This window comes from Cyphomyrmex costatus, unplaced genomic scaffold (genome assembly GCF_001594065.2).
Source record: "Cyphomyrmex costatus isolate MS0001 unplaced genomic scaffold, Ccosl1.0 scaffold1053, whole genome shotgun sequence".
In the NCBI taxonomy this organism is placed as follows: domain Eukaryota; kingdom Metazoa; phylum Arthropoda; class Insecta; order Hymenoptera; family Formicidae; genus Cyphomyrmex; species Cyphomyrmex costatus.
The window spans coordinates 37,301-53,155 of record NW_017275012.1 but is presented as its reverse complement, the minus strand read 5'-3'; the positions used below and the strand labels follow the sequence as shown (position 1 = coordinate 53,155).

Sequence of the window (15,855 nt, the reverse complement as noted above, 5' to 3'; positions counted from 1 at the left end):
GCTAAACTCCGAATCTCGTGGGAAACAACGTACATCACGAATATAATTCGAAAGGAAGTAAAAACTCAAAAATCCAGACGATGACTTCCATGTGTGGCAGCGGAAAGAGTCACGCCGTGATGAATTCTGGCAGTTATTACAGACCTAGTCCTTTTGCTTATCAAGTAAGTCTTATATTACATTTATATTCTAAAAAAAATAGAGCAAAACCACTTAATTTTAAACTTGACTTAAATCAGATTAATCTCTTTTTTGTATATTCCTAAGGAGTATTCAATTGTTTTTTTTATAAAATTTTATAAATAATCTTGACAAGTATAATTACATTTACGTATATAATAAGATCATCTATTTTATAATGAGAGTGAGATTGTGACAAAAAATACGATTTCCTGTTTTGTCGAGTCTACTTTTTTATTGTAAAATGCTTTACAAGTTAAGTGGACTCGACAACATCAAAACACGTTTCTTCACTAAGTAATTTTCAATTTATATCGAAGGAAAAAGGAATCTTGATCATTATAACATATTTCGATTTAATAAAATTTTATCACCTTTATATAAGATATCTTTTAAATATTATGTATTATATTAATTAAATTAGTAAAAGTTATAGTTATCTAAAATTCAAAATGAATAATCATTATTTATATCGGCACAGTGATTCTATCAGCTTATATGAATTGTAAAAAAATGTAAGTAGTTAACTCAGCAAACTTGGACGCCGATGAAAATGTATACGAGTTTCATTGAAGAATAAAATTGTAACTAAACAAACAGACAGGATACACGTTTTTTACATGTTTATTATTCAAAAGTCGGTATTCATAGTCGGTTATCTTATTTTAAAACCGTTTTAAGTAATATCTTGATGCTAAAATGACTCTTTGATTAGCTTATGATATTTTAAGACTGTACCTAAAGAAGTTTCAAATTTAAGAATTAACTATGAATACCGACCTCTAAGATAATCTTAAAATAAGAACGGACTGTGAATATCAACCTTAGAGTAAATTGTCACTTTAAAAAATAAAATTAGATCGATATATTTATAGTCCGCTCTTATTTCAAGACCGTCTTAAGTAATGTTTTAAGTCGCTAATATGACCCTTTAATTGGTTCGTAACATCTTCAACTGTATTTAAGACGATCTTAAATATAACATTCGACTACGAATACCGACCTTAAAGACTAAGATATTTGAGCTTTTTTTTTTCAAGACTAGCTCAATTTTTATTCTTTAAAATAAAATTTCACTCCAAAGTATTTAAAAAGTATAAGATAAAATATATAAAATGATATTTAAATACAGCGTTAAACTTTATCATTTCTCACGAAAAATCTATATAACTAATCTGTAAAAATTATGAAAATTGCAATTTAATGGAGCTTAATATATATTAAGAGTGATTTTCACTATGTGTGAAAATTTGTCTAACGAATGGATAGGAAGACGTAGGTCAATTCCTTTATAATCACTATATAATATGTGTATATAGATTTTACATCATGGAAACCTTCACCTTGCCTTGCATGAAAGCATTATATAATTTTATTCAGAGACATGGTCATGTCTCACGTTCACGCGCAACGGCGAGACAAGACCGTGTGTCTTTACGCGAGACAGCAAACTTCAATTATGGCATCCAATATAAGGGGGGATATTCCCCACACTTATATTTATGATCCTTGGCTCCCTACCTGTTTTTGTTATCTCTCCTTTTGTATCTTCTTTTTATTCATTTAATAGGAAGTTGAAGTTTTTTAATCGTTATCAAGAAATACACCTGTGAGCTCATATTTTTGTATCCTTTAATGACAGTATCGGTATTGTTATATTTAAATCGTGATACAGTTTCTTTCAGTAAAAGAAGCTATGCAACGATAAATAAATGATACCAACTGAAATAAAAAATGCGACAAGATAAGCAAATGTATATATAATGAAATTTTTACACATATACAACTGTTTTAATAAGCATCCCAATGAGAAATAACAATGGAATCGACATCGAATTGATTCGACGTCGATTCCATAGTCATTTCTCACTGGAATGGGGTCTATGAATCCCTAATTTCGTGAAACTAGTAATCCATTTTATTTTTATATATTTGAGACGTTTCCTCTTGTACACAATATTAAATAAAAAATATTTAAATTTCAACGGATTTTAACTTCATTTACTTATCTTACGAATTATTAGATACACACATCCTACAGGCATTCTTTTCGTTTTAATAAGTTTTTCCTTTTTATGCCAAAACCCACATCCCACACCGGCGCGGCGCCGTTCGCTTAATTGGCTGTTTAAACCCGATCGTTCGCAACCCGTACACAATGGTACCGTTATCAAGTCAACGACTGTGAGCGATAATTGCGACGATAGCGATGCACTTTACTCGCGGTAAATTGTATTACGTGCGATAACCATCCCTGATGAGATGCACCCTCGCAGCCGAGAAACTGGAATATGAACTCAAATCGTGTGGCGAGTAATACTCAACGTATCATCAGAAAGAACGGATCTCCCGCATGTATTGATTGTACGCATGCACGCAACGTTTGCGCTTACGCTAACGATTATGGATAATATTTGAATTGCTCATCGCGCGCACGTTTAGGCTGCCCCGGAACATTAGCCGAATGTTAATTAAGTCTCTTCGTTAATGAGCCGCGAGGTGAACTATGATGAAATATAATATATAGGAATTACGTGTCCAGGTAGACGCCTTTATCTATCCTCAGAATTACTATAATATAACTGACAGTTAGGTTCAACGTACCTGAAATATGAATGTATGACGGTATATTATTATAAAAAAGTGTCTCATCATAAAGAGAAAATAATTTAATAGCAGTCCTGTGATGAGTTGAGCGTTGACAAATCTTGGCCTCTGAAACTTAAATTAGCAATAATATTGTAAAAGTGTTTTTAACTGATTCTCGAAGATACATGGAGATTCAGTTTTAATTTTATATCATTACATAAAGTAACTTCAAAGATCCGTATAATAAGTATTGTAATTTAACCTTGGAAGCATAGAATACGGCGAACGATGATTTGTCTGCCACTTTTCTAATCGAATTATGTAAGTGATTGTAATCTTCAGTATAGGCGGAAAAATTTTTACTGATATGAAATCTCGCGGAAGTATCGCGAAAATATCCATATAATGGAACAAATTATAACTGTATTCTCAGTATTCTCTCTTTGTCTTTTTCTTACTCTCTGTGCATTCTTGAGAACTTGACTTGGTAAATTTAAACGCGGGAACAACATTGCCAGTAACGTTTATGAAATACTAATGAGCGATTATATAAAATAATCCAATGATATGTATCCACAAAACAAACGGAGGAAGTTCCCATATACGTACTCTTCTGCTTTAGATATCATCGTATTTCCTCGAGCAAAGCTCGCGTGAAGTTTAAGCTTTTGGTGTGAGGAAATTCTTGCGTGAAATACGAACTAAGAACGCGGTAATTCAACTCGTTGTCTATTGTATTGTTGAGATATTTGCGCATATCGTAAGGATCGTGCGAGAGCATAATCACAAGAACGATGGTACTGACAATGTCTTTCCAACTGATTTGCCAACGCCCGCACATTCGATCGATTCCTCTTGCAAGAACCTCTCCGAGTCGATTTAAGATCGTATAAAGTATCTGCGAAATGTTCTCCATTTTTTGCGCGATACGTAATCGACACGTAATCGGCACGTTTTTTAAATACCCAAGTATGCCCATATTATTTGTGAATGAAATCATACTTTATGGCTTGTATTGTCCGGCACGGTAACGTAATGTGAGCTTCGCAAGGCCCGGCCCTGGACAGGCGTTACGATCTGTGTGTGTACCAGTTCCAGGTATACGCACGTTCCTAGGGACCCTTATTAAACCAGACAAGGACGAGAGTTGCGGGAGCGTCCTTGAAGGATCTTTGCACTCGGCAAAGTTGCTTATACTCGCATCTTCTCGCGTTTTCTTCGTACTGCCCCTACGAAGGCCGCGCATTGACTTCGTCCAGGTCATGGTACGCATACGGACACCGGCACCTTCCTCAAACTTATTATTCGCGGACCGAGGTCAAATTTCTTAACCGTCCTCAAATATTAGACCCCGTGTTCTTCGCTGCATTATTAGCAGAAGTTTTCGCAATGTGTTTCTATCTTCTTCACACCATAGCAATATATCCATGACAGCCTTGTTTCTATCATCCTCCGTCGTTCTTTAATTACCTGAATCCTTGGCGAATGGTTGACAGTTAGCAATCTGAGTGTCATTTGAAATTATTTATATAGTTATAAAGTTTTCATAAGGCGGCGGAGGTAACAGCCTTTTCAGGAATCGCATAGCTGTTACCACGCTTTGTGATCCACATAGTTGGATATGCTCGGCAACGCTACTTAAGTGCCGCCGAGGATTATTCTTACGGCTTGCATCTTTGAAGAATATGAGAGGAAATGGTAAAAAAGATAAAAGGATACACTAAAAAGATAAAACGATACACTGAAAAGATAAAGGAATATACTTAAAAGGATATACTAGAAAAAATATCGTAGATACAATTCAGGAGCGCTAAAACAGTTTTCTTTCTGATATTTAATTTAAGAATTGCTTTTTTGTATTTGAAAAATTAAGAAAGATACGCGTAGAAATATTTTTTTACAAGTAATTTAAAAGAAAACCGAAATCTAAAATAATTACAATGTATATGTAATATTTAATTAGCGAATATTTTTCTCGTTTGTAATAGTACTTTCTGAAAGAAAGTAATCGTTGATCAAATAATGAAATGATAATAGAATCAACACGACTTTAAAGTAAGATTGTATACTATTAGCAAAATAACATGTCATCATGCGCTAATTTGCCTATGCTTTCATGGATCAGCAACTTCGATACAATACTTTGAAAATTAAATAGAAATTGTTAACAATAAGTAAACTTCTTTCTGCAAATTTATTTTTACAACTTTTATAGAATATTGATTTTAAAGATGTAGAAAACAAATTATGCACTGCAAATCTTTTATCTATGTAATTTCAACATCATAAGAGAAATATAAATAAATAGCATGCAATAAATTAAAACTATATCACGCTTCATATTATCTACGCTACCGTGGCGTAGATTGATAATATCACCGTCACGATAATAACGACACAATCTGAAACAAAAATTGCAAATCTGTTTCACGCTTATTTCACGAGCACATATTTAATTCAATAAAGTAGTAAACATGAACATGATGTATTTTAAGATCATTTCATAAAATATCGATAATTTTTAATACACTTTAATTTTTTAATACATTTCAATTTTTAATACACAGTCGATAAATTTTTTAATACACTTTAAATATTGAATAAAGTTAGCGCAATACCCGATCTTTCTTATTTTATAAATAATTCGAGCAATAACATGATATATGTAGAATAGCATGCTCATAACTACGCCTAATAAAGAAAAATAAGGAACAAACGTCATACAGGATATTTTTTATGAAATCGTAACAATCTATAAACTTCTAACGGTTCCCTCTTTATATCTGGACATCGCAATTCGATACGGTCGATTTCATTGGTGCATTCGAGATTCCACCTGTTTGAACAAGATGCGGGGACGCGTATAAAATTTATGTCTTGCACTAATAATTTGAACGACGAACGCAAACAGAATTTATCTTCATAAATACTTCGAAATTCTAAGCCAAAACATTTTCCGAGATTCTCGTTTTAGTTACAAAGATAACTTATTGTCACTGCAAATTAAAATTGTTTTTAGATATTTCTTGCGGTAATATAAAAAGTTTTCTATTAAAATAATACAAACATTGAAAACATTTTTCAATAGAAATATTATCACTATTAATTCGCACCTCCGCAGATGAGATACAGCATCACAAGCGCGTATTGTGATGTTTTAGACAACCTTTAATTAATTAACACTTAGGATCCGCTAAAAACTAAGATTCTTGGAGGTCGACATATCTAATTTACACCGAAATATTTGTTATTTTATATCTAACAACTTTTTTTTTCTTACGAGCTGGTTAAAGCTGTTTAATCATTTAATTCATCGGAAGCAACCGGAAACATCGATAATATCGTTTAGATCTTACGAGGAACATTTAAACTGTTTCGACTTTTATGAGAGCAGCCATGCTTGAAAATGCCGACACTTGCGTATGGCACATTTACCGCTAGACGAAATATTATGAATTTTCTACGCGATCCCGTCCGACAAGTCGAGCAGAGCTGAACGTGTTATTTCCATCTCGACACTGAAAATTTCTTCTTATCCATGCATTCCGTGCCGCCGGTGGTACCGTTAACAGGATTACTGTACACGCTTGTATTTATAGCATATAATATTATTCAGCGATAAGTCGCGTGCCACCTGTCTCGCTTCGCTACGAATGTATACTAGATAAAAATAAAGGACATTAAGAAATTACTCCTTACAAAAAATAAAAAAATACTCTGCGCATGTGTTGATCGAAAAACGTATTATATAAGAAAATATCATTATAGTATACGTTTTGTTATGCAATTGTAATAACAAATTGAAAAATTTGTAAAATTTTATACTATTTTAAATTATCTTTCAAATTAAGATTTAAAAATATGTAGTTTAATCATTGAGAAACAGTCACAATAGATAAAAAATAATATTAAAATTAATGATCTTCGTTACAGAATGACTACTATTTATCGCCAAGATCACCTTGGTCCAGAACATCAATAGCACGAAAAAATGATAATACCACATGGAGGTTTGGCAGTGCCATGTTAATTATCACAGCTATGTTAGTCTTGGTCGTAGTTCTGGCAATTGCTGGATTAGCTCTATGGATGGGTGGTACGTTGAATGTTAAATTTGTCATCCGTTAAGTTTAAATGTTATATAATCATAAAAGTTTCGGGTATGTAAAAAAAAGTTACAAAGGTAGAAAAATAAAATTAGTAACTTCTGCAAATTTTTATCCTTTTCCAATTAAATTTAAAATAAATTTAATAATAAATTATATAAAGTTTTAATTGTTATTATTTAAATGTTCCAGCTTTCCGTACAGATTCTAAAAATGGTGAGTTTTCTATATTCGAGAAACAATAATAAATAACGTAATACCTTCACGTTTTAATCATACGTTTCTCGATTGTAGCTATCATCGGATTTTCATGTAGCATGAGAATAGCAAGAGGCGAGAGGTATAATCCCATGTTAAAACTTAACACAAGCATGGTCTTCCGAGAAAAAGAACGAAAATTCAAAAATATTGTAAGCAAAATATATTTCAAAGTTTTTTACTACGCGTGTATAAAAAAGGAAATCTCTTAAAAATCCAATATATTACTTACAGTTCGAGCTTCTATTTAGGAGAAGCGTGCTCGGTTTATCTTACAAACAAACCATGATAGACAAATTTGAGAATGGGACTTTGAAAGTTTTCTTTAGATTATACCTCGATCGAAGGAAGATACCACGATCGATCGTAAATATTGAAGACACCATCCAAGACATTATTGCCAAGGAAACATACTCAACATCATCATTATTCAAGGATATGGAATTAGATCTCACGTCCATATCAGTGAAAAGTGAGTAGCGATGAGAGAGAGAGAGAGAGAGAGAGAGAGAGAGAGAGATGAGAGAGAGAGAGAGAGAGAGAGAGAGAGAGAGAGAGAGAGAGAGAGAGAGAGTTTAATGAATCAATTTTAGGTCAAACTGCATAAAAGTATTAAAATTACATATTAAAATCTTAACTCTATAGATTTTCGTATTTCTGCTACTCATTTTCTCGCATCGTTCGTTCAGAATTCTTCGTCTTTATTCTTTATTTTTACTTTTACTTTTCATTTAAATTCTTTTTATTTTCGTTATTATACATTAAACTTTCCTTCATTTTTTTACAAACATGTTTTGCTTATCATTCTTCCTCTTACGCATTATATTTACACAACATAATTCACAAACTCTATCTATTAGATTCTAACAAAAATTCGTTTAGCTACAAATATTGTATTTCATATATTCACAAAATCCAAATCGGAAATCGAAACCGTTTAAATCAAAATTGCTTATTGCTTCAAATATTTGTTCTTGATAAAATAAAGTCAGTTTCGAAGTATTAATCTTTGTAAAAATTCCAGGAATAAATCAAGAAAATATCGTGAATCAGAAACAAGGACAGCAGAAACATACCATGATTACCAAAAATGGTTTATTACGACCAAATAGAAATAGCAGCTTGATTATGAGTTCAAAATCAAAAACAAAACCAACCAAGACCGACAGCGAGCCAAATATAGACTTCAATAACATCCCAACTATCCAGGGTACCTACAGAGCAACGAAAGTTAATATTACTACAGAAAATTCGACTAAAGGAATATTCGAGCCAATGATAGATAACAAAGGATTAGCCACTACTAAGAGAACGCCATTGCAAAAACATACCACGACGTCAGAAAAAGTACTCAGTCACGTAGAATCTTCGCCAACGAATGAACCTTCGACGTTGTTCACGAAATCCACGGTAGCTGTGGCCAATAAGGATAAATTAAACGACAAACAGGAGAATGAAATGAAAACTACGTCTTTAAGAACCACAACCATTCGAAGCGATTTGGAAATTTTCAAAGATTTCCTCAATCCAGATTTTGAGAACAATTCACCATGGAAACCGATCGTGCCGGGATATATAAATACGGAATTTAAGTTGTTACCTAATGACAATGTCAGAGAAACCAATTATACGGAATCAACCGTTTCGAGAACGAATAATTTTCGTGATAACGTAAAAATGCCTAATGATGGAAGTAACACAACATCAACGGTACCAAAGTTAACATTAAGTTCTGTCAACTTTCGTGATGTTTCCGAGATAAATACCTTTGATATCGATAACACTGATTTTCCGCGAGATAGGATCGATCCAGGTCTAACTAAATCAAACAGTCATGAGAAATTGGACATTGAAGTCGCTGGACAGCTGCCTTCGGAAATGTACAGTGTCAAATTAAAGACTTCATCATATGATGGCAATGAGAAAATAACTTCCAACTCTGAGAGCTCGATGACGCGCGGAGTCTCCGGAAATATTTCAATAAAAGATAACGCCTTTCAAGAAATGCGTAAAGATTCAAACGCTACTCGAAAAACAGAAGTAAAATTTGATAATTCGGAATCATCGATGGAACCTGACGACATATTCGGATCACGTAGTGACGAGAGAATCATGAACGACTCGTTCACGAGCGGTATTGGCGTAGCAGAACCTGTGCTAGACACGGAAATCGAATTGGAAGCGAAGAATCGGTACAGAGGAAGCAGTATTCTGACCACAGATGAAGACATGTTGCGGAATAGGAAGGTTAATATTAATCAGCAACCGATTTATACGAGTTACAATACTCCTAATTTGAACGGTGACAGTCTTGGATCCAGCTTTTTGATTGAGAACCCAGCAACTACGAAACCTTTTAGGCACACAATACCCGTCGACAAAATCACGTCCGTTGTAAATTACAGTATTAATGTTCCTTTTGATAACTTGGACGCTCTACCTGTTTCGAATGACACGTCCACTGATGAAAAATTGTTTCAAGACAAAATTCTGACGCCATTACCACCAAAGAGAATCGTCGAAGTGGAAACTTCTATTGTGGAGCACGACGATACAATGGCCCAGCTGCCACAAATTACGTCGACAGAGCCAAACATCGTAAAAGGTGACAATAAATCGTATTTCAGCACAACGGAGAATTACTCAGAGCCAAAATTGATCGCCAAAGACTCGAGCGGTAAGAGAGGCGTATCAAGAAATTCAACCTTCGTCGAAATAGATACTGTCAAGCATACGCCTGGCGAATCGGAAGAAAACTGGGAATCACACGCGGACGAAGTGACAGCTAATGGTGACGAATCACAAAAGAAGAAGATTTATAACGAAACTTTGAAAGCCTATGTAGTAGAAAATCTCGTGACGTTGGCACCTGTCAAGAGCAACACTGGAATTGGTAGGCCGGTGCGACCGAGACCAAAGATCGACTCTCTTGACACAACTCTTTTAGAGCAATTATTCGGAGTGCGCAATTACACGCACGACAGAGACACAACGAATACCGAATCCACATCTGAATCTTCCTCTTCGCACAAGATCGAGAACTCTACAAACTCCGATGCGAAGAACTCAAATCATAAAAGCACTATAGTGGAACAGATAGTCGAAGTCGTGACTTCCATCAGTACCAGAGTATCGTCCAACATTAAGAGCGATCCAGTCATCTTAAAATTTATCGTGACCAATTCTACCACTAATCCAAATGTTCAGTCGGAGAAGACTTCGACGTCAAATGACGAAGCAAACAAATCACTCGAATCGACTGTCGACACAACGGAGAGGATACTCTCGTTGATCCAAAAACGGCCACTTTTATCAGCGGCAAACTTAAGGACGATGCAGACGTCGGACAGAAAAATGTCACTCGAAGAGAACAGAATACTGTTGGAGAAGCTCAAGCAACTCGCGCAAATCAAAACGAATGACGATCCTGTACAAATCACTAGAAACAACAATTCAAACTTGAACGAGATGTTGCAATCTCAAGAACACGCGCCGTTGTTAGATATCGAGGAACTGAAGAAAATCGCCGATGTTGTGACTGGAAACGAGACTCTAAAAAACGCGAGCTCGGAATTTACATTCAGTCGAGATGGGGTGGAAATATTTACCAAAATACTAAAAAAGGAAGAGGATCAGACACAAGAGACACATACAGTATCGACGATTCAAAATCTTAACAGAATTAATGGTAATTTTGCAAGCGTAACATGTTCAAGCACATAGGCGAGTGGAAAAATATTAGTTCGCAGAGCTCGGGTATAGTTTCTGTAGTTTTTTCGCTACAGTCGCATTATTAGTAAATATTAAATTTTGTTTTTATGCAGCATAAATTTTTTTCAAACTTGATATAAATTCGTAAAATCTATTTTTTTTTCTTTTTCTTATTATCTTATATTAGTAAGTGCTTAGATATTTGAATGTAAATATCTTTCTTTAGTAAAAGACCTTATATATCTATATATATATAACAATTGATAAAACTTTACAGCTATTTATATCAATTCATAAACTAAAAAAGAAATCCATAACCTGAACATTCTAATTCAGAGTATTTTACCAATTCGTTGAAAATATGATAAAATAGTATAAGAAGAATTCGTGTATTTTGATATATGTACTTACTTCTAATAAACGTATTATATTTTCGCAGATAGTTGCGATGGCTTCCTGTGCGGAGATGGAAAGTGCTTAGACTCCAGCGCGATTTGTAATATGCTGGTAGAATGTCCAGGCGCGGAGGACGAGGCTAATTGCACGTGCGCTGATTTCCTTAAAACACAGCTGTTGTATCAAAAGATCTGCGATGGTATCGCCGATTGTTGGGATTATTCGGATGAGAGCAATTGCGGTAAAATTATTTAATTCGGATTGTCACGATAAAACATTGAAACTTTAATTAAGTTTCAATTGGCTCCAATTAATTTTCAAAGACGGTCACCTAAAAATCTTCTCACGTCTTTGTTCATGTCTTACTTTTTCATTTCTTAGTCGTTTAATTTTATTTTATAGACTGGTGCGAGAAAGGTCAATTCGTATGCGGTAATAGTAAATCCTGCGTTGATACGGATAAGGTATGCGACGGTTTTAGCGATTGTCCCGGCGGCGAAGACGAAAAAAAATGTACCGCTCTGATAGATGACGAGTTAGAGGAAGACATAACTGAATCACGGATTGATCTCGTCTTGACGAAAAATTTATCGAAAAATCATTCCGAGACAGTCAAACGTCTCGATCAAATAATCGAAAAAGATAGAGAATCTACTATTATAGACACAACTACTCTATATATTCTCCCTGATGATTTCAAATCTGAAAGATTAATAAACGGCAAGGATGGCCTATCTCCGAAATTAATCAATCAGGAATCGGCTCGAAATAGAGATGTGGAGGAGACTAACATCGAAGTTGCTGTTTCCAGTAGAGAAATATCTTCGAACGTTTTAAAGAACGGTTTGATTCCGGAGAATAATTTGCATGCCAAAATTAACAGAACCGTTCCAGTAACAAAAGATTATAATAAAAAAAATAAAGAGATCGATAATTATAACAATAAAGGAATACTTAGCATACAAAAGAATGGAAAATGGGGAAAACTTTGTTTCATCGATACAAATAGTCTCACACAAGAGCAGTACGCACGCCAAGTTATGTGGTCCATCGAGGATCTTGCCAAAGCTGCATGCAAGGCTATTACGTATCAGTAAGTGATAATGCCGTCAAAATTTCGATTAACATAAATTTCTATACAAAGTCATCTCCATGTATTTATATATAACAAAATCAAATTTCTACAACAAAGCTTTTTATACTGAAAGCCTTTTAATTGTTTGCAGAGATTATGAAATGGTAGAAAAAGTGCTGGATCAAAACCCGCCATCGAATCAATTTTACTACACTTTGTCGTACAACGACAAATCAGAGCTTTCAGATAGAACAGCTTTGTCTTTCAAATCGTCCGAGTGTCCAAATGGCGAGGTTCTTAAAATAAGATGTAAAAATTTCGAATGCGGAATAAGAACTCAGGTGGCATCAACCGCGAGGTATGTCTTCTTATAAAATATTACACTAATTCTGTCCTGCGTAAAGCACGGAATTGAACAATTTAAAGCAAATTATTCCCTTTTTGTCACTACAGGATTGTCGGCGGTGCTAGTAGTTCCATGGGCAACTGGCCATGGCAAGTAGCTTTATACAAGGATGGAAATTATCAATGCGGCGGTGCTTTAATTAACGACAGATGGGTTATTAGTGCCGGGCACTGCTTTTATCAGTAAGTTGAGACATGACAATTTTTTATATAGCTTCAATACAAAGTTTTAATTTCAAAGTACTGCTTTACAGCGCACAAAATAACTATTGGGTTGCAAGAATCGGTGCAACACGTAGAGGAAGTTTCCGAAGCCCACATGAGCAACTCTTACGAGTGGATTATATATCGCTACATCCAGATTATATTGATCACATATTCCTCAATGATATAGCTGTAATAAGACTCGAACGAGCGGTTAGCTTTAGTGATTATATTCGACCAGCGTGCCTTCCGAAAGCACCGGTCCCCAGTGGGACTGTATGCGTGATCACTGGATGGGGTCAATTATATGAAGAAGGGAGGGTGTTTCGTAAGTAGGATATATCAGGAGATTCATCTTGGCAAAGGTGATCGTAATCTTACATTAAAAAGGTTTCATACATAATATAAATTCTCTATTACTTCTATTTAACAGCTGATACATTGCAAGAAGTACAAATTCCGGTCATGTCGACAGAAGATTGTCGACGGAAGACTCTATTCTTGCCACTGTACAGGATTACATCTGGCATGCTCTGCGCGGGATTTGAGAACGGTGGTAAAGATGCCTGTCTTGGAGACAGTGGTGGTCCTTTGGTATGCTTATCACCGTTCGAAAATCGTTATGTACTACAAGGTATGAAATTAAATGTTTAATAAAATGAATTTCTATTTCTTTACGTATAAATATAAATATTTTCTTGATCAGGAATCACTTCAAATGGCTACGGATGCGGAAGGAGAGAACGACCGGGCGTCTATACGAAAATTTATTCTTATATTTCATACATCGATTATGTCATCACACAGAAAGATATCCAACCTTCCGCGGTAGAGTTCTGCAAGGGTCACAGATGTCCTCTCGGAGAGTGTTTACCCAAATCACGTGTCTGCAATGGATTTTTGGAATGTTCCGACGGCAGCGACGAACGAGATTGTTCCACAATCTCGCGATAATACAAGACTGATATGTCAATATGATAATGTAAACGTTATTTATATAATATAAATAAAAATGTTAGCATAGTCCGATGAATAGATATAGTCTCATTGAGGGAAAGTTAACGCAATTGTATATATAAGTTATACGTAAAGAGATACGTCGTATCAACGTCTTACTAAACAGTACGTATAAGTGTATTTTTACTTTCTCAAGTCATACAAACAATGTTATGTTACTAATTATCTTTTCTATATACAAAAAATGTGCTAATATCAATTTGCAAACAATGCAAGTTTGATATTAATTCACGCAAGTATCTACAATGTACAATTAATAATTAAAATTTGCTTGAAAAGTATGGATTATGAACGTTTAAGACGTAAAAGCAAATTACAAAAGAAAATGTGATAGAATATTCTTTTATATTGTTAGAGAATTATATTTGTTAATATCATAAGTCATCTGTCTATGGCGTAGAAATAGAATTAAAGTACACTAAGCAGTAAAACTCAATAGACTATATCGAAATTTAAGATTCTGTAGTTATATCTTCAAGAGAAGAATTCTTTTACTTCTAAACTAATTGTATATATATCGAGAAAAAGTAGAAAAAAACTTTGCGATTATTTATTTAGAATGTTACAAATCTCTCTTAATGTCGTGTTATTAATGGTCAGTTATTTTAGCATTCAGATCTCTCTATATATTATAGATAATCATGTTTACGCAGATTGGAATTAACTTGACTTGTACTAATTCTGCTTTTAGACAAATGTTTCAAATTATACTATTGGCAAGATCTGATCAAATAAAAAAAAGTCTAGTCTATAATGTAAAAAGACACGACTTATCTTCACAGTGATGTATATGTATATATATATGTATGTGTATATATATACATATATATATAACGAAATTATTATAAAATTTACAATTAATGTAAAGTTTACAAGAAAAAATGGCAGCAAATATATTCTTTTTGTAAAATTCATGTTTTTTCATTGTCTCCAATTTTTAGTTAGACAATTAGAAGGTAATTATACAATATAACGATACAAAGAATGATATACAACTTCACTTTATTAGTCAGATTTTCATCACCAAAAATTATTTCCACGAAAAATATTAAATATATCGTACATATTAACGTTTAAATAAAACTTTTGTAAATAATTTACAATACTATTATCAGATTAAAAATAGATGAAATAATTATGTATTTTATTACAAATTGTGTGATATGAACAAACAAATAATTGTTAATGATGTCGCTGTTGTTTATTACAAATGTCATTTAGTACTATACTTAAGTAATTTTATCTTACTCAAGTGATATTGGTATTAGTGTACTCTCGTTAAATGTCATACTGTTAGATTTCTATTTCATTTCTCGATTATTGATATCTCATTTGTATGTAAATATTGTATAATACTGAACTCGATAGAGTAAAAGTGTAGAGGTAAAATATATCGAACTATTGATGATGGCATCCGACACCATTTAGGAGTAATGCTCAGAGGCCTAGTATATCTGGTTCCTGATAGCTGTACGTGTACAATGTTCATTTCATCCGGCGTTCCAGATTCTGTGCAGCGACAGGTTTGAGCAAAACTTCTTGTACGATAAAAAATGGTGTAAATGTATAAAAGAGCCACTCGAAGACGATAAAACTTTTGTCCATACTATGTTTAACATTATTCGTTATGTCTTCTTACATTTTTGATCTTAAAATATATAAATATAATTATATATTTATATATAGGTATTAACCTATCCACAAAGAAAGAAACCCCATAATAATCCACAACTCCGCTAGATATATTACAATCATTAAAGGGAGTTCAGCATTTTGCAAAAGTAGATTATCTTGATTCAAGATATTCAATGATTTAATACAATTCAGCCTGATAATTTAAGGATCCTCAAACAGCAGAAAATTTCTCAAACAATTTTCATAGATACATCGTTATCGTTAATTATCGAATGCATT

The 15,855-nt window shown here is 33.7% G+C and overlaps 1 protein-coding gene across 1 annotated transcript; it reads left to right on the top strand.

The window, feature by feature from the left end:
- Window positions 1-80: 80 nt before the first annotated feature.
- Window positions 81-13,982, top strand: LOC108774247 (uncharacterized). The gene is made up of 14 exons (XM_018540312.1): window positions 81-164; window positions 6,703-6,865; window positions 7,068-7,091; window positions 7,170-7,285; window positions 7,368-7,605; window positions 8,158-10,420; window positions 10,577-10,821; window positions 11,284-11,481; window positions 11,643-12,333; window positions 12,467-12,673; window positions 12,769-12,903; window positions 12,975-13,252; window positions 13,358-13,558; window positions 13,631-13,982. The coding sequence occupies exons 1-14, from the start codon at window positions 81-83 to the stop codon at window positions 13,876-13,878; spliced, it is 5,091 nt and encodes a 1,696-aa protein (XP_018395814.1). The 3' UTR covers window positions 13,879-13,982.
- Window positions 13,983-15,855: the final 1,873 nt, after the last annotated feature.

Excerpts from the sequence above, each read along its gene's own strand:
- LOC108774247 (XM_018540312.1), top strand. The coding sequence starts at position 81 with ATGACTTCCATGTGTGGCAGCGGAAAGAGTCACGCCGTGATGAATTCT. Across the intron at positions 10,421-10,576 it reads ACAACGGAGAGGATACTCTC|AAACAACAATTCAAACTTGA; the intron begins GTTGATCCAAAA and ends ACAAATCACTAG. Across the intron at positions 12,904-12,974 it reads GCCGGGCACTGCTTTTATCA|CGCACAAAATAACTATTGGG; the intron begins GTAAGTTGAGAC and ends ACTGCTTTACAG.